The sequence below is a fragment of the Anastrepha ludens genome, chromosome 6 (genome assembly GCF_028408465.1).
Source record: "Anastrepha ludens isolate Willacy chromosome 6, idAnaLude1.1, whole genome shotgun sequence".
In the NCBI taxonomy this organism is placed as follows: Eukaryota; Metazoa; Arthropoda; class Insecta; order Diptera; family Tephritidae; genus Anastrepha; species Anastrepha ludens.
In genome coordinates, this window is record NC_071502.1 from 125,657,539 (window position 1) to 125,677,324 (window position 19,786).

A 19,786-nucleotide genomic window follows, 5' to 3' on the forward strand; every position below is an offset into this window, starting at 1 on the left:
GCAGTCCTCTGCTACAACGTGGCAAATTAGAGATAAACTAAATATAAAATTTGATACATTCTTCAGTACTGCACTACGACCACGGTGAAAAATCAAAGCGGGCGCCCAAAAGATTCGCGTTTTTATGTATATGCAACAACAAAGCGCTGCTTACAACGATTCCGCTCTGGTAATATGAACATAGAAAATGAGGTTGTCGGGGTGATAAACGAAAACGTCGGTGATATCATGTTCGCGGATTTAAATCTTATTCCATTGCCTAGAAACTAAAGATTAGCCAAAAAAATAGAGCTCCAGCTATGCTAGTAATAGTAAGCGGAAAACCTCCCTGAATCCCTTACTTCACTTAATAAATTAAATTAATGTATGTGTGGGGGATTGTGCCTGCTTCGAAAACTCCGAAGCCACTCAACCGATTTTAATAGACTTTTTTGTTTCGTTGTTCACCTTCACTCCTCTCCCCAAATCTCGCCAAATTGTAGCAAACGGCTAACATGCTCCAGGACACCACTTGACCGATTCCCATGATTGCGCGCCTCATAGTCGAATTGCACCAGAATGAGTATGTGGCGCGCACAAAAGGCCCAGAGCGCCAATGCAGTCTGCCGATTTAGATTAAACATTCCGGCGATGTTTATATGCATATTTTGTTGTTTCAATTGCAGCGCAAATGTTTCGCACTGTAATAATGTTTGGACATAATCAGAATTTGCTTACTTCCTGAAAGTATACAACGCCATTCGCGCACGCAACCAATTAATGAAAATATTCCAAAGTGCTATTGTTGGCGTGGCCTACTTTCAGGTGTCATTTTTCTAATTTTCTTTCATTTTCATTTACCTGCTGCTCAAATGCTGCATCCATAAACGACAACACCTGAAAGTTGCGCAATAAGCTGGCGGTGTGTTGGCAAGCACTCGTTGTTGCATCTGCTGCCCAATATAGTAAATTGATGTCCAGAAATACAACTGTACTTGCCACAAAAGATGAAATGAGAGAAGGCATAGTCTGATGTTGATATATGGAATCATCCAACGTTGCCACCCTATAGTAACCATACGAAATGTTGCTTATCAAATACGTCAGCTGCACTGCAATCACCTGCCATCTATACGCAGCATTGAGACGCTGCAGCATTGCGATAAGGCGTGCATGTACCCTAGCCATCTCCCTTAGCTCCTCTGCTGCGAGTAATGCATCACTGCTGTATGCCAAATTCACATTCGTGCTTCCATGCAGCCTCAGCTGTCTATGCAGAAGATCATTAAGATGTGCATTCAATCGCCATATGCGCGTACGCACTAGCCACAGCATGAAGAAAAACAAAAACATGACTCCATGGAGAATGCCCTTCATGATGCTCGAATATACTGCCAACATGATGACATTCGCATCGACGCGTATCGCCTGCTGGAATACACCATAAATGGGCACGTGCACCACCAGACTGAGGGTAAATATTTTGATGAGCAATATCCAATCGGCTCGCTTCTCAATGCCTGAATTCAACGTAAACTTGTTGAAGAAGGTTAGGTCAAGCTTGCGCACTTCATCCGAGATTTCTATGTAAATATTTTCGCGGCGATGTCGACTCACTACCGAAAATACAATAACAATGTAGCAAATGAATAAATTGACGGAGTCGGTGAAAGCGAGTAAATTATTATTGAAACTCGCAGTGATGTAGTTGATGGAAACTGTATGGGCGCATGGCAGCAAGGCCACCATAGTAACATTTGCGAACACCACATAGTAATTGGCAGGCTTCGATTTGACTACCTTCTGCGTGGAGTAATCCACGCGGAGACTGGTGAAGCCGATTAAAATGCCCACGTAATTCAAGAACTTCAAACAAAACGTCACAAATTGTCGCATAGTTTTATTACTTTATTAAGAAAAATATTGCGTGTTAAAATTCGTCAGATTACTCGCGTCCTCATTGCGATGCAGCCGAAAACTCGAACAGAACTGTTACTCGCACATGCGTTCGTCAAACGATACCATTCGAAACTCGTCCTCTATGCACTTAATTACAACTATTAGTCGTTTCAAAAACATGCCTAACTATTTAAAGGGCAATTAGTGTTTGGTGACATAGTGAGTTAGCTATCAACGAGCCCTTATTCATGATACACTCGAGCAAAGTAAATATTACTAAGATTTCTAGTTCAAATATTTGAGAAATGTTAAATTCATTAAAACCTTCAAAAGCTGATTTTGGATATGTGAACACAAAATAGCTCCATGACAAACTAATTCCAGTCAACCCCTTCAATTCAGTGCAGACCCATGCCTCCCTCCGCTCCTATACAAGTATAAAATATTCGTACGTTGCTTTTTAAGCAATAAAGCCTTCTTCTAAGCTATATTCTACCATCGCCAAGTAAGCCACCAGTATCCAATATGCAAAATAGTCGCTAAACCATGCATTTGTTCCCGGCTGATACATAAAAGGTATCATTCAAACTTTCTTTTTTACACTTTAGGCAACATTCAAATACCTTCAAACTAATGTGACTACCATTGTATAAAATATATTGTACATGATAGTGTTTTTACAGACTTATATATGTATACTATATGCAATGTATACTATATACAATGGAGAAGATAGTAGGTATTATAGGTTTAATAATGTTTAAACAAATTATTGGTGAGCCTTTGTCCGTTATGGCACATTGTTTTCGTCTGAAAATACTTCTGAAATTTTTTGAGGAATATCTTAGTAGAATATTTGAACTCTTAATCGGCCATGCAAATTTAATATATTTCAAATTATTTAAAATAGGTTTGAAATCGACCTACTTGAGGAGTAAATTGGGGTAAAATATGACATATAATAACAACAATAAATGTAGTTTTATAAGAGTTTTTTCAAATAATGTGGATCAGATGTATCCAAATAAGGAAGACCCAATGCACTGTCAAAAATTGGAAAGTTTAGGGGCAAAGCTTCAATTTATAGTTCTCGCTCTTTCCTAATTGCTACAACGCATTCTTGTTTTGACTGCGGCACAGTATAACTACAGGTATTAAGAAAATATCCCCGGAGATACCTGGCATTGGCAAAAAAGAACAAGTTAAAGAAAAACACTTTAGTGTAGGGCAGGCATAGAACCCTTCTGGGAGCAACGGACGTTCAAATACTCATAACTTCTTCAATTTTGTTCTCATCGACTTAAAGTTTTGATACACATTTTTGAGATGTTATATTTAAATTATAAAAAATGTTCAAATACGTTGCAAAATATCGTATTTGCTTTCTTATGCTCCTTCGCGAAAATGATTCACCCAACGGCTTCACCTCTATATAAAAGAAATAGCAATAGCGAAAATTACTCTGCCTTGAATGCCTTTCTCCTCTGAATAATCGAACAAAAACTTCGATTGCATTTCGGCTAAGAAAAATTGTATCATAAAAATCAAAGAAGTGAACAAATCGAAAGAGAAGCTTGGCCAAATCTCTACTAAGAATATAAAGCGTTTTTCAGTAAGAGCGCTTCAACTTTTTTTCGAATAAAACACAAACGGTTTGACTTTTTTAACTAATTTTTTTTTTATTATCGAGTTTGAACATATACATTTAAGTATGAAATTCGATTTCTTTTGCATGACCACCGCGTGCACGTTTTACGAAGTCCAATCGTTGAACTCAATTTTCGACCACTCTTTTGCATAAATCAGCCGAAATTCCAGCAATTTCGCGTTCAATATTGGCTCTGAGCTCACAAATCGTCGCCGGCTTGTTACTGTAGACCAATGACTTCACATAACCCCAAAGAAAATAGTCTAGAGGCGTCAAATCACGCGAGCGCGGCGGCCATTCGACCGGTCCATTTCTGGAAATAATGCGCTCATCGAACTTACTCTTCAACAAATCAATTGTAGCGTGTGCTGTGTGGCTTGTGGCCCCGTCCTGTTGAAACCACATGTCGTCTAAGTCCATACCATTCAATTGCGGCCAAAAATAATCGTTTATCATGTCGCGGTATCGATTTCCATTCACAGTAACGTGGCGATCGTTCTCGTCAACGAAGAAATATGGGCCAATTACGCCGCCGGCATGTAAACCGCACCAACCAGTGATTTTTTCGGGATGCAACGGTGCCTCATGAATCACGTGTGGATTCCCTTCTGCCCAGTAACGCATATTTTGCTTGTTGACAAAGCCATTGAGCCAAAAGTGAGCTTCATCACTGAAGATGATTTTTTGGAAAATTTATAAATTTTCATAAAAAATTTGCACGATTTGCAATCGTTGCTCAAGTGTGTAGCGTTCCATGATGAAATGTATACTAATGAAGTTTACAAATGACAAGCGAAAAATAAAAAATATTGCGTCGTTCGCCCTCCCTATCGGAAAAAAGTTGAAGCGCACCTATTGAAAAACGCTATACGTCCGTATAAAATTTATGTATTTACATATTCACAAGGCGGGAGTGACACTTCACAAAGTCCAGATGTTTTATTTATGTATATATGTACGTTAATATAATTTATATGGGAAGCTTTTGTATGGAATGTTTATGTGTTTTGTATATACAATATTTATTTATGCATATATAAGCCTCAAGAAAGCTTATTGTGGCTTTTTATAGTAAAATCACATTAAACAAATCATTTTGGTCCTATAAAAGCTCATTCCTAAGCAACTTTGACTACGAAAAGCTCTCAAGCAACAACAGTCTATATTTCATTGAGACATCGAAGGCAGGCAGCACTGCAAGGAAACTATATCCGTCTATGCAACAATGCGATAGCTGAATTTTTACATAAACTACCATCGCCAGTTACTCGTATATTAAAACCAATGTACTATAATTTTGCTTATTTAAATATTCACATTTTTTCTTTAAAAATATTGTTTGCAACTTACCTCGATCTCTATCCTCCTCTACATATGGAACTTCAAAGATACAAGAAGTCAAACTCCACCCGAAACAATACGAATATACCCCCCAAATTTAATAAAACGCGAGCTTCTCCAAATTTGTATTCTTGTGGGTTCTTTATTGCCACCGCAAATATTGGCTGAAGGAACAGAGGGAACTGTGTCTTTTGAAAATAAAGTTTTAAAAGTGTTCTTAAACTTGACTACGGTATTTGCCGTTGGGCTACGGTAGTCGGTACAAAATTACTGATTTCAATACCTGTTCGGATAATATAAATTCTAGGATTTGGGATAACACACATTCACAATATTATTACCTAGACTAACTAGGTTTTGTTGCATTTCAGTAACTTATCTGCGTAGCAGTTCTATTTCCATTTTTTCTTTTCTCAATAATTTCACGTTTTATTTTTTAGATGGTTGTATTTTGAGTTAAAGATTATTTTTTAAATAATATAAATTTACTTCAGCTATCGAAAGATATATTCGACTCAGCCAAACTTGTACCATGGAAGTCCCTTTAATACACCGCCCGCGACAAAATTATAGCCCCTGAATATTTATACTCTCTTTTCGTTATTTTTTTATAAAATTATCTAACAAAAACCATATCAATCCAAGTTTTAAACTATACAAAAATTACTACAAACTTTTTAATACAATACAATTCTATAGTTTTCAATTAGAATTTCTAGAACAAATTTTGGAATGGAATTTTATAGCTTATTAAATTTTAAGGTAGAAAAGTGCAAAGTTAGGCCACTATTACATTTAGTCGATTTTTGAACAAATTTTCTCTGACTACAAGACAAAATTCTATATAAAAAACAATGTTGTGCATTTGTTATATGGAGAAAATGTGCAACACCGTCAAGGAAAACACTTATCAAAAATCAACGAAAGTTCTTAGTCACCTCAAACTTGCACTTTATTCCACTAAAATTATATTGGCTACAAAATTATATACCAAAAAATTCCGAATGAAATGGGTGAAACTTTGATCAAAAATGGATGAATGTTTTAAAATTTTGAACAAAGTTTGAAATTTTTATTTATGTGGCTTTGGTTATAAAAAATAATTAAAATTCATTCGAAGAAGAAAAAGAGTCAAAACTGCGCTTTTCCTTATGTCACTCACTATTTCATATAGGATTTTCAATACGGGCATAACATTTACAGAGCAAAATCGGAGAGGTTTTAGCGCCTACAATGATTTGATTTTTGATTTGGTTTCATTTCGTAAGTTCTTAAGGGGTTATACGCAGTTATGAAGCAAATAAAAGACGGGTTGTCAAGGATTTTTCCTGAAGAAACTTCAGAATATTTTAATTTGAAAATTTTTGGCGGTTATAAAAGCATCCTTCAAGAACGTAACAAAATTTTTTATTTATGAAAATGTTGATTATAGAGCGCGCTGCAGGCGATTTCTGGAACCTCCTTTAAAAAAAGACGATTTACGGTGTACATCGTAACTCAGGATTGGATTATCTGAAATCAAAAAACCAAACAAATTTTGTTAATATATTAGATTATCTAGCAATTAATCGTTCGGCTAATCAAAATAGTGAATTTTCACAAAATGGCAGCTTTTAAAAGAAATGATTTCGATTTTTACGTTAAAATTTGGCCGTAAATTGATTATAAAATGGAAAATAAGTATCAGATTTACAAAAGGAACGATTAATTACTAGAAAATGTATCTTTAAAGATTGAGTTAAAACGGTTGACCGATTAAACAAGCCGTTTTCGAGATATCGTGTACACCGACTTGAAAAATGCCGTTTTGAAAAAAACACGTTTAAAGTTTCAATACCTACCTTAAAACGTGCCGATGCATCTCTACATATTTAGGTATAACTCCGAAAGTATTGCTTAGATCTACTTCAAATTTCGTGCGTATACTTTTGAATATATGTACATTACAAAAATGCAATAAAAAAAATCGATTTTTTTGAAAGTCATAACTGCGTATAACCCCTTAAGTTCCTCACTAAAATTCGTGTAATGCGAGGGATCAACCGACGTTGCTAAGGCAACCTACACAATTTTACAGTTTTACCTACAGTTTTAAGATGTCGACCGTTTATCTGTCGTGGCAATTTGGTTGTGAGCCAGAGAGTGAAACTGAACCTGGACGTGAAATAAATTCGCTAATATGAAGAGCTGTTCCAAGTTTTCAAAGATGCAATCGCACGTCTCTATTGCTGTTGCTTAATCGGAAGACTATTGTGGATGGTAGGTGATGGTCGTGTTATGACCCAATTGAACTGGGGTTACATATAACACTAGTTTACGAATTTTCACTTTCAAAAATTGTCCTCCACCAAAAAGCGTTTTTTAGACTAATTTGAGGTCGCTGAAACCAAAAATGAATTTTATTTTTGAAGTGAAAACTTCTTTAGAATCGTTGGGAGTGATTTGAGACTCGACGAAACGAAAAAGCGACACTACGAAGCGTTATATGTTGATATACGTATAGTGAGTATTGTAGCATGTATACTCCACTGTCTATTACTTGCTTTGGTGTTTAGTTCAAGCGTCATACTTATGTATGTTTGTATGTATGCTAGTACGTAAGTGTGCGCGCCTGCGTATTACGGAACCACGGTGACCGAGAAGGCATTATGTATACCTATACTACACTACCTAATACTTGCTTAGGCCAAGCGTCCTACGAATGTTTGTGTGTATGTTAGTACGTCTGTGTAATATGCGCGTTACGACGCTCATAATAGCAACCGCGTGTGCTGTATTGCGTCCGTATTTTATATTCGTAAATATTTTCATTTTTAAATATTTACCGCAATTGCAGGCGGTGTTGCAATATACCACAATCAAAATGACGGTGCTCGTATTGTAACTCCACAGATTGATCTGAATGCACAGCAACTAGAATCACTGTCTGTTCAGCTCTCTAAAGTGGGAGAAATATGTGCATGCGAAACCAGATTGAGCAATAGAAAAACAGTTTTAACTGTGGCAATTTATATTTCACCGAATCAATCAATAAATAGCATCACGGAATTCATTCACGAAAGTTTAATAAAGTATACACCAGAAGTATCGCGGATACTTAGAAAAGATTACGATAAAGTTCCAATGATTTTAAGAGGCGATTTTAACGTAAATTTTGCATTGGACACAGCGGTTCCTTTAATTGACTTTCTCAATACAACATTCAATTTAAAAATGTGTAACAATCGCACTGAATCGACAACACGATCAAAACCAACAATTGACGCGGTATTTCAAAGATATGCTGACAACATCGAAACAAAGCATTTGTATCATATTTTAGCTATCATAAGCCACTTGTATCATTTGTTGAAATTGAAAACATTGAGGATGAATAATATATTAATAAAATGAAGAAAATAAAATATAAACTTTATAGCAATATTATAATGAACCTATAATTATCCCGCTCCTAATGCTGCTTTCGTCTCATTCTCTCTCAGTTTGTTTTACGGAAGGTTTCACTTTTATCGCGTCTAACCGTTAGACTGGTATTTTTTTTTTCGATGAACGGTTTCCGAGATATTGCGAAAAAACCTGTTTTTTGGCAATAGTGCAGTTATTACCTGCAATCTCGAAAACAGTGCGCGCGATTTCTTGGAACTGCATAAATTTCGAAAGACATGGCAATACAAGTATATAATTCGTGTCAATGGAAGTCGTAGTTTTCGCAAAACAGCTGTTGAAAGTTTAAAAAAAGGCATTTTTGACATTTTTTACTAAATTATCAAAGTTTACTAACTTTTTTCTGGAACAAACAATTTTTTTATATCGACATAAGATAGGTTTTCTGAAAGACAATTTTGTCACCTACATTTTAAGCCTAAGTTTGTCTGAATCGACGAAAAATTGTAGAAGTTATAACATATTATGTGAATGAAGACAATTTCATCGTCTGTCGTATATCCTTTTGATGTATACAATACGGTTTCGAACAAAAGTAAATCATGCCAGCCTGCGTATTGAGTCACGCAAAATAATTGTTCTTAGGCTCACTATAATTAAAAACAATATTTATTTCATACATTTTACAAGTCTTCAAAAGTTATGAAGGCCAGGTGACCAGCGAAATTAAGAGTTTAATTATAATATATATATGTCGTAAAATAGGCTTATTTGCCCATTGTACCAATTCCAGCTAAATAAGAGCTAGGTATGACCATTGTACGTCTGTGTATATTTTTCGGTGGCGCCATATTTCTGCAAGTATAAATTTGTGCACGACGACATAAGCTAATGAAGAATTTTTTGAAAGCTTTGGCAAAAAAACCGGAAAACACAGCCCTTAAATACTTGAAAACCAAGTTCCCAAGATTGTCAACAGAGAAAATCAAAGCGGTTATAGGTATTCGTCGGTCCACAGATAAAGAAATGTTTTCGGACACAGAATTTCAACAATGCCTTTACAGTTCCGAAGCTAAAGCTTGGAAAGCTTTCCAAAAAGTTGTTCATGGATTCTTGGGAAACAACAGGAGCAACAACGACCGTCAATTGATTCATACAATGATGAAATACTTTAAAAATATTGGTTAGTATTGTAAAACGTACATACTCCAAAATATATTTATCATATAAATGGATTGGAAAATTATTGGAAAATTTACAATTAACTTTGTTTTTGTTAACAGGTGCTCGCATGTCGTTAAAAATGCACCTACTTCACAGTCATTTGGATTTTTTCAAGGAATGATGAGCGACTACTGCTGGATGCAACTTTGTGAAGATTCCGTGTATCATAAAAGAAGAAGTTTGAGAGTAAAAGCGTATTTTCGACCTCAAACATAGCCAAGTCAAAAGCTGCAAAATCACACGTGTTGACTTTATGGGTCATAACTTCTACAATTTTTCGTCGATTCAGACAAACTCAGGCTTAAAATGTAGGTGACAAAATTGTCTTTCAGAAAACCTATGTCGATATAAAAAAAATTTTTGTTCCAGAAAAAAGTTAGTAATCTTTGATAATTTAGTAAAAAATGTCAAAAATGCCTTTTTTTTAACTTTCAACAGCTGTTTTGCGAAAACTACGACTTCCATTGATACGAATTATATAGTCGTATTGCCATGTAGGTTATATGTGTGCCTGTCTTTCGAAATTTATGCACTTCAAAGAAATGGCACGCACTGTTTTCGAGATTGCAGGTAATAACTGCACTATTGCCCAAAAAACAGGTTTTTTGGGAATATCTCGGGAACCGTTCTTTGAAAAAAAAAATTCATTTTTGGTTTCAGCGGCCTTAAATTAGTTTAAGAAACGCTTTTTGGTCGAGAACCATTTTTGGTATAAACTAGTTTAATTTCCAAACTGCTGGTAATGTTGTACTCAACAATTTTTCCCAGATTTATTGAGCAAATTTTATCTCGCCTTAGCTGCTGCTAAATGGGTCTGTATTGGAAACATTTAATTTTTTCGAACATAGTTTACTTCCAGCTCAATAAAACTGAAATTCAAAATCAAACAAGTAAGTACAGGTGGCGTAAAAGTGACCTTGTGATGTTTTTTGGCTGTAATTTAAAAAAAAAATGAAAAACTTTGATTCTTCTTGTGGATTATTTTTATTTGGTCTTTTAATTTTTTTTACATCAAGTCGAGAATATGATGTCATGTAAATGGCCGCCGCCACAGTTGATTGCCATTTGAGCCCTTTTTATGACATTTTCCATCCCTTTGGCCAAAACTTCCGGCCATAGGTCCTCATATTCTTTTGAGCTGCAAGAGTCTGAGGCTTGTTGACATAAACCCGCGACTTCAAAAAGCCCCACAAAAGGAAGTCTGGAGCGGTCAAATCAGGCGATCTTTCTGGCCAGTGCAAATCGCCAAAACGCGAGATTAGGCGCCCGGGAAATGCATCCTTTAGCATATCGGTTGTGGCACGTGCAGTGTGTGCCGTTGCACCGTCCTATTGGAACCACATGTTTTCCAATCCCAATTCATCAAGTTGCGGCAAAAATAACTCGTTGATGATTGCTCTGTAGCGCTCACCATTCACAGTAACCGTTTGGCCCGCGACGTCTTCGAAGAAAAATGGTCCGATGACTCCTCCAGCGAAAACAGCACACCATACAGTGACTTTGAGCGGGTGTAATGGCTCTTCGTGGGTTACACGCGGATTTTCAGTGCCCCAGAAGCGTAAATTTTGCTTATTTACGTACCCGCTAAGATGGAAATGGGCCTCATCATTCATGATTATTTTTGATGAAAAATCATCTTCCTCTTGGTGGTAATTAAGGATGGCTTGAGCGTATGTTAGACGCGATTGGACTTTGTACGGAAACATTTTCAAATCTTGCCAAAATTCGCTGCAAAGACCGTCGACTGATAGCCATTTGCGTGACACGTCGTCTGGTCGATGTCGACGGCGCTTCCATGACATCCTCGGCTCCAGCAGCAATATTCTTTGCAGAACATCTACTCCGGGGTCTGCCACGCCTGGCAGCATCTCGTGTTGTGCCAGTCTCTTCGAGGCGAGCGGCTAAACGTCGCAGTGTTTCACCAGTAGGCGTTGGACGGCGAGGAAATCTGCGACGAAATTCACGTTGTGCCAAAGTCACCGACCGATTATTGGTCAAATAAATAGTCAGCAATATTCCGCGTTCTGGAGCAGTGTAGCGTAACATTGTTTATTAACGTATATTTACATGTATTTACTACACAAATGTCAAAACAGAACTGACATTAGGGGCCAATCGCAAAATTTATAGCATTTTCTGATAGGAGGATTACTTTAGCGCCACCTGTTACATTTTGAAAAGTAGCAGCACATATGGACAAATCTGTATTCACCCCATTTAGGTTTGATCCAAACATTTTCAAGCCACTTTCTATATTTAATTTAACCGTGCTTTTAAACAAAATACCACACAGCAATGCCGCTCTGTAATTGTAAAATTAAAAGCAAACAAAATACTCAGTAATAAGTGCAACACATTTTATGCATGCAACACGTGTTTTGGTAAAAAAAATACAAACCATTTATTTAATATAAACTAAATATGGGCCAGTAGACAATAATCTGGGTGTATCTTCAAGCTGAGCAATGCAATCAGCTCACCAGAATTTGCATATATCGTGGCTTGAGGTGAGTCCCAGATCGTAAGTTGCAGTTTGCTCATTGCCAGTGGTGAGTGGCGTGCGGCATGCTTCTCAATAATTTCTATAATGTTTGCCCGATGCTATGCGCAAATCGCGTGGCTGCAACAAATAGCAAATATTTTTAGATTTTTTGCCTTTTTACTCTACATATTTTTGCAATAGTCAAAGTGAAAAAGTGGGATCGGAAAGCGGATGCACATTTCACAATTTGTGTACTGTAAGATATTTTTCGCTCAATTGAGGCGATTGAGGGTGTTGTCAAAGGTGCAGTAGATAATTGTAGTAAATTAGTGGAAGCCAAATCAATGGACAAATGCACAGGTAAAATTCTGAGAGATAGTATAGAGTAATCAGGGCAAAAGGCAATTAGATTTATTAAAAAATGTGCAGGTACTGCGAATATTCATACATATAGCAAGATTTAACCATACAATGTTTTCAGGGGACCTGCAATCCTCTCTTGCCTCACTTTGTTTCATGCTTCGCCTACATTGAACACTCCCTCAATGTTTTTAGTTATTAAGTATCTAAATATAGATATATAAATAAAAAAATTATATATTGTAGTTTGAACGTATATTACAAATCCACTTAACGGAAAGGATACGCAAATATGCGGAGCAATGACTAAAATTAGAATGGCAGCAACTTATCTAATCACTCTATTGGAATAAAGAAATTCCCAGAATATGTATTTGCAAAGACTTAAATACCAATGAGCGGCAATTAACTGAAATTGAAAGTTAATTAAATGTGTAGCCTCACTTTAGGCGCAGCAGCAGTTTTCAACTATGTATGAAGAGTCCTTTGAGAATCAAAAAACACAAAACAAAACACTTTAGATATAAAGAAATAAATAAATAAAAATTGTAGTCCAATTAAGGGGTTATATACCTTCTGAGCCCGAAAAAATGGACGATTGTCATAATTTTTTTTAAATATGTTTTAGAACTTTTATTCAAATGAGGCATAAATCATACTGAAGCGTAACTCGCGAAGAATACATTTTGGTGTTTTTATTTTAAAAAATGTTATTATTTATTGTTGATATCGCCCCTCCCCCGAAACGCCGTTTTTTAGAAGAGGCTTGCGGTGATCACGGTAGCGCATGAGCAGCTCAACTGAAATCAAAAAAATTAAATGATTATTGTAGAAACATGTTTTTAGTGAATCTGAACTGTTTATTTACCCAAAATTTTTTTTCGATATGAAAACCGCTTTGCACCAAAAAAACGAGTTTTGAGGGTTTGAAAAATTAAAAAAAACTTAATTCCAGCGAAGTATGCAAATATTTATAAAAACTGTTAATTATAAGTGTTAATAATTAAAAAAAAAGTTTATGCAAATCGGTCAAATGGTTTTTGATAAATAATGATCGCCGCGATGGTAATTTTTAAAAAACACGATTTCGAGATAATCGCTTCTAAGGTTTTGCGTGCACTTCATTTAAGGATAAGGTCGCGCGCTTCCACGGTCTGTAACTTTCGTTCTAGTGCTCCGGTCTTTTTGATTTTTTGAATTTATATTTTTAAGATGATGTACTCTTAAAATATGCCATAAAAAAATTTTCGATTTTTAGTCCAACACAAGGAATATAACCTCTTAAAGTAAATCGCAATTTCATAATTCTTTATAAATAATTAAAATGCATTAATGTAAACTGATTTTGAATCCAATTAGCCGACACCTCTCTTTGCATTCCTTTAGCGTATTTCTCTGGCTTTGTTTATGGCTATGGTACACCTCAGAAAGTATTAATATTCGACTCTTCTCACACACTCATCAAATTTTGCTCAGCCATGTAACTTATCCAGCTGCGTAAGCCGATTGTCCTGCGTATGACCGAAAGCCTTGACCTGCTTTCATTCCGGCAAGTTGCACATTTTTCTTCCTTTCCGCGGCTAAAGCTTGGCAAAGCAAAAATATCGATATCTCTAGTTTTCGCTTAAAGCATTTGAATGTAAGTACGAAAAAATTAAATTGAAGTGAAATGAGTGAATGAATAAAAATGTCGGTGACGCTGGTCGTTAGTTAATTTTTCGACTGTTGTTAGTTAAATGATTCGGCTTGCCTTGACTTTTATGCACACGCTTACTACAGCGTGCACCCAGCAAGGCACGCTCGTCATATATTGACATAAAAAGCATTGAAATAAGCATGCACGGCTAGCTAACCCTTAAAAATCCCTTAAAGTCGTATACTTATAATGGAAAATTTTGAAAGTCTGATGTGGCCGCTTAAACGACTAATGCTTTTTAGGCGATCGCCAGCCATTTCATGTTTTGTTCACTTAGACTAGGGGACTTACGAAGGGTACATTTTCGGCATTTCGGTCGATGCATTAACTCATTGGCATAAACATATTTAAATCGATTAGGCTCATTAAGCGGATTTAACTTGACTAGCAAATCTACTTTAGCAAGCATAGCCTAATAGACAGTTTTGATAATTATTAGTACCGACAAAATGGAAGCAATTGAAAAATTCGTTATTTTAATAATTTTTCATTAGTGATTTCTCTAGTTTCATAAAGCTAGTAATGTAATACTGTTAAACAATATTGTTGCCTAACTTTATCGGTTTTTCAAAAATCAGATTTATTCCAAGACGAAGTTATTGCCGCCTTTATGGTGACCATCAACACTTTGTATTGTGCAACAATAACATCTTGCTCAAAAATTTTTTCGAAGAACCGTCAGGTGATGCTCTAAGCCAACTGATTTTAGCTGTGATTATTTTTGCCACATCTGTGACTAACATTCCTATAAAAATTGTATCGCCATTCCTTGACATTTGTAAAAGAGTCTTGAGTAGAACTGCCTCTGCACAATTTATGCCTTACGTGAAGCTAATTGCCAAAAAATAAAGGATTTGTGGGAAAACCACTCGTGGATTTTGCATCATGATAACGCACCGTCGCACAGTGTCATCATTATCCATGACCAATCATTTGATCAAGACCCTACGATTTTTTTTTCAAAAAACCACTACGGGGAAGGCGTAATGGAATCGAAGACGGCTCTGATGGCTATACCGAAAATAGAGTTCCAGTAATTTTTCATGTAATTCTAAAAACTTACACCTTAATTAAAGAGAAAAATCCATAATATTTTGTTTAAAACAAATCTAAGTTTTGAACAGAAAGCGAAAAATCGTCCATTCGGTATAGATTTTTATGCTGTCAATAAACTGTACAAAATGTATTCAAACCTGCTGAATGGTTCTTGAATTCCAGTCGTCAACGTCTTTGAAAACAAAGGAAAACGTGTTTTCAGTTTTTGTCTTGGCCGTCAAGTGCCCCTCACTCCCGGACATCTCGGACATTAATTAATTAGCTTGAAATTTTCAGGAAGTATAGTCTAAACAGTGTACTACAGTCTTTGAAATGTTTGACTCCTTAAGCGCTTTGAAATAACGATCATTGTCTCAGAATTTGAAAATAGTGCTTGCATTTAGTACAAAATTGTTAAATTTCCATTGAAGTCCCTGCTATTTCCAAACTCTTCACATTTTGTATGTCTTCGCATTTCTAAACTCCGCGAATGGAAATTTCCCAACTGGCCAATTTCCTGTTAAGTACCATGATTGCGTTTTTTTGGCTTTCGATTGTATTGCTGGATAATCCTGCCAGTTAATAGCAATAACAGTAATTATTAGCACCACAAAACATGTCGTACAATTTATTCTTCTTTTCAAAGCTTATTCTGACCTGAGCATATGGAATGGAGGGAATAGGACTCATTCATATTCCATTATTTGTCCTCCTAAAGCCGACAGCTGGTCTCATGCTTGTTTTGGTTTTCGGCGACGGTCTTCTTCCTCCTTTAACCTGGCGGTTAGTGTTGGCGCGGTGAAATGTGGAGTGCGGCCCAAGGTTCTTGTCACCCCAGTTTCCCCCATCATGTTTTGTGAAGTCCATTTGTCATGTTTTCCTCCTCCTGCTGACCACCACTTGCTGAGTGATACTGCAGCATATTTGCTAGCGAAAAAACTGGGTAATAAACCAATTTTCCAGCTGACTGTATTAACTTAGCTGCTGTTCGCTCAATATCACAACGAGCGTGTGGGCGGAGGCGGCCACAGGAAGCGGTGCAAATGTAACGCGTGTCAGCGACGATGATTGTCGCCAAAGTGCGAGTGATGGAAGTGTTTTAAAAAGTACAACAATATACTCATTCATGTACGAGTATTTTTTCACACACACACACACGGCTGTAGTAAACACACCCACATTCATGTGTATGTAATATTATACTCACAGCCTTTCGGAGGTGTCACCTTATCTGAATTTGAAAGAAATAACTTTGATTTGTTTTTTTTCGAATTTAAATGCTTAAACTGTCATGTGGAGTTCCTAACCTAGTATTCACATGCGATTTATTCTTTTCAATTTGGAAGTTTCGCAAACTATATTCTCTTCGTAGTAGGTAGCAAAAGTTTTTGGAACATACTGTCTACTTGAAAAACCTTTACAAATTTCGATGCAATTTGTTTGCACTGTCAAAGTGAAATTTTTGAATCAGAAAGTATTTTACGATAGGACAAAATCACTACTCAGGGAAACCCACAACTCTCAAATGCCTTCCCGCATAATCGCTTAAGCTTAGATGCCTATAAAAAATTTCATATGAAGTATTCACCCTCGTTGAGTGACGGTAATCGGTTCTGCAATATATATGCAAACTTCAACTAGTGAGTGGACAGTACTCTGTAGCAAAGAATGACAACGGCATTAAATGCCAATGAAACGCTTTCTTCTCACTTGCATTTCCTCGCGCACTACGCGTTTTGTTAGCGGCAACAGTAGTGTTGATCATTGAATTTGTAGTGTTTTTGTTAGTAATAGCAATGGTTGTCCTTGTTATTGTTGGTTTTGTTGTCATTGTAGTACGAATAGTAGCGGTTAGTTCGAATTGTAGTAGTCAGCGACGTTTTCATGTCCAAGGCGAATTTATGTCAACCGGAAGTAGGTTTACTGACCCACGTTTTCGTTATTCGTCCACAGTGGCGACCGACCGCGTCACGGGCTATGCCAACTCTATTTCAACCGAAACAACTCACACAACGACAATTTCTTAGAGAAAGTGGCGCATACTTTGAAACGCACACATATACACGCTTGTGAACCACAGACATGTGGCTGAAAGAAAGCCACTCAACTTTGTGTTGTTCAGGAAAAAGGAGAATTTTATAAAATGAAGAAAAAGAAAAGGAAAAAAGTCCCAGGCACTGAAACCAAAGGCAGCAAAGAAATTCGATTTGGACAGCATAAGGAAAAATGATTTTCAGTTTCTTAGCGGACGGCAAATGCAGCGGATCGATGCAGAAAAGAAAAACGGCTTGAAACTGCGGTTCGGGTTAATACAAAAATATATATACACACATACATTTCTAAGATAAAAGTGTATAATGAAAAAGCATTACAGTGATTTATTTATGATTAAATATTCTCTATGTGGTATAACTAAATTTTAATTGTTTAATATAAAATGGTTTAAGAACTCTTCCAACGGAGAACCGACTAAGAAATCAACTAAGAAACTTTAGAGCATTTCTCGGAAAAAGTTCTTAAGTGCATGTATAAATGTATATGTGTGTGCGTATGGAGCAGTAACTAGTAAATCGAATGGCATTTTTTAAGTGAAATATTTTTAAATATTTATGTATATACACCTTTTTAAACCAAAACATCTCTTAAACTACACCTTTTGCCATTTCGAAAACTCATTAAAGCGGTCACTTAACTCGGAATATGAAAATTTTACAATCTGCATGCAATAAATAGTAAAAGAAAATTGTTCGCAAAGAGGAAAATCCCAGCAAAAATTCAGTGTAGTACATGACAAAATACACACATACACGAACCAAATTGACTCACCCTACGCTATGCTGATTCGCCCACTCGCATTTCAAGTGAGCCGCCAATGCAAATGCAATTCTCACCACCACAAATACGCGGCGTCACCTAATGTTTAGCCGCCTTCCAAACTGGTCACTTTTTACTTTGCCTGAATGCATTAAATTGTTTGATTTTCTTCGGGTCGGACGCTCCGGCCGCTGACCGCTGTTATTCGGCCTCGCTCTCGACATTTTTACAGGGCCAGTGAGCTGAGCAAAGCTAAATTGTACTGTAGAAGAGTAGAGTAAGCTCTAAAATTGCCAATATATTCGACAATATATCTTCATTCACACACGCAAACACTTCACACATCTGTGGTTGGTTGCGCGCCGCTTGTCTAGTGGCCTAGTGCCGTACGTTGGTCCTTAGCCAAGGATTACCACGCGTACAAACACAACCATAAACAATTCAAATCAATTTTATTATTACCACTACTACTACTGAGTTGAAACGGTCCCACTTTTGTTATTGCTTTTACCTGCTTGACGTAATGTTTTTTTTCCACTCGCTTAGTCAGTTCTACCAGAAGAGTTGCCTTAGAGTTTGAATACTTCGCAGCAACTATCGGCGACTTCATTTGCATTTCATTGCAATATCGGGCTTAGTTTGCTACTCTTATTGTTATTGCAACAGTTTTATTGCTTTGACCCCTTGGCCAAAGGCAAGGAAATTCAATCACCTCTGGTGACGGCAAACAATACAAAGTTGTTTATATTTTTTACTTTCTTCTATTGATATTCGCATTCGGTTATGCTAGAAGGGATAGAGGAAAAGAAGCGCTAGATAAATAGAGGATGTTTTGAGAGTCTTCTCCGTATGCAAATAGAGACCAAAGTTGCTTTCTCGTAATTCTGTAATGTTAGAAGAACTTTATCTGCTGCACAGAAAATGTTGAGCAATGCCATAAGTATCGTCGGAATTTGAAAGGATATTGCCAATCTGCTTGAAACTAAGCGAGGTTTGCGACGCTGTTGAGGTACGAGCTGCATACAATCTAGCTAGCTAGCCTTAAATCTGTCTTTCATATCGACAACAGCCGCACTCTTTTTTATGACTTCCCTAAATTGGATAAAGCACGACGGGTGAGACTGCCGGACACGAGGAATATTATCGCATCATCAAACACATACGCAACGAAACCGCGTGCTAACAACCACGACACTGTCGATGTACGAGGTGAAATTAATGGAGCCAATTTGGGCACCAGCATACAACGTAAGGCTGAAAACGAAGGACATATTTGGAAGACTTAATACACTACTTAATTAACGTCATTTGGCACGAGAAAGCAAATGTCACTTTGTTTAAGAAGCAGAAGAGAGAGGACAAATGAATAGCGTCTGCAGTGATATCTAAACTACCTACTCTAAAGGTATTAAAACCGCTTCAGAAATAGTTAAGGAAAGTTAGTTGAGGCCCGTTCCAACGTAGAATAAGCTTTATTTTAGCTGAGTGCTGGAATACTATGGTGTTTAAGGCAGCAAACTTGCTAATGAATTGGAGCGTCCAATTGAACTACATTCTCTCCCCCTCCAAAAACTACTAAAATTCATAAAAGTGTCTGGGAAATTACAGAAATGCAATGAAGTTCCACCCCATCTGTCTTTCCTTTTCCTTTAAATCCTTTTACTAGAGTTAAAGTACATGAGTAATTTTGTCTGAGTGCTTGAAAATGCCGGCCAGTCATAATTCCATTCCATCCTCTCCCAACTTCAAGTCTTCGTGTACAGACTTTAAATTTAAGCTCTCTATGCTACTTGACTGCACAGACTCCAGAACTTGTTTGGCCAAAGCACATATTTTTAGGCCCGACATCCCAGTTTACGCACTCTAAGCTCTTTCATTCATTGATTTTATTCGAAATAGCAACAAGCACTAGTCGCTTTCTCTT

General features: G+C 36.7%; 1 protein-coding gene across 1 annotated transcript; it reads right to left on the reverse strand.

Moving 5' to 3' along the window:
- Positions 1-449: 449 nt before the first annotated feature.
- Positions 450-1,875, reverse strand: LOC128867299 (putative gustatory receptor 36b). The gene is made up of 2 exons (XM_054108408.1): positions 841-1,875; positions 450-680 (listed from the first exon to the last, which is right to left on the reverse strand). The coding sequence occupies exons 1-2, from the start codon at positions 1,873-1,875 to the stop codon at positions 450-452; spliced, it is 1,266 nt and encodes a 421-aa protein (XP_053964383.1).
- Between the last annotated feature and the right edge of the window lie 17,911 nt (positions 1,876-19,786).

Excerpts from the sequence above, each read along its gene's own strand:
- LOC128867299 (XM_054108408.1), bottom strand. The coding sequence starts at position 1,875 with ATGCGACAATTTGTGACGTTTTGTTTGAAGTTCTTGAATTACGTGGGC. Across the intron at positions 681-840 it reads ATGCAGCATTTGAGCAGCAG|TGCGAAACATTTGCGCTGCA; the intron begins GTAAATGAAAAT and ends ACATTATTACAG.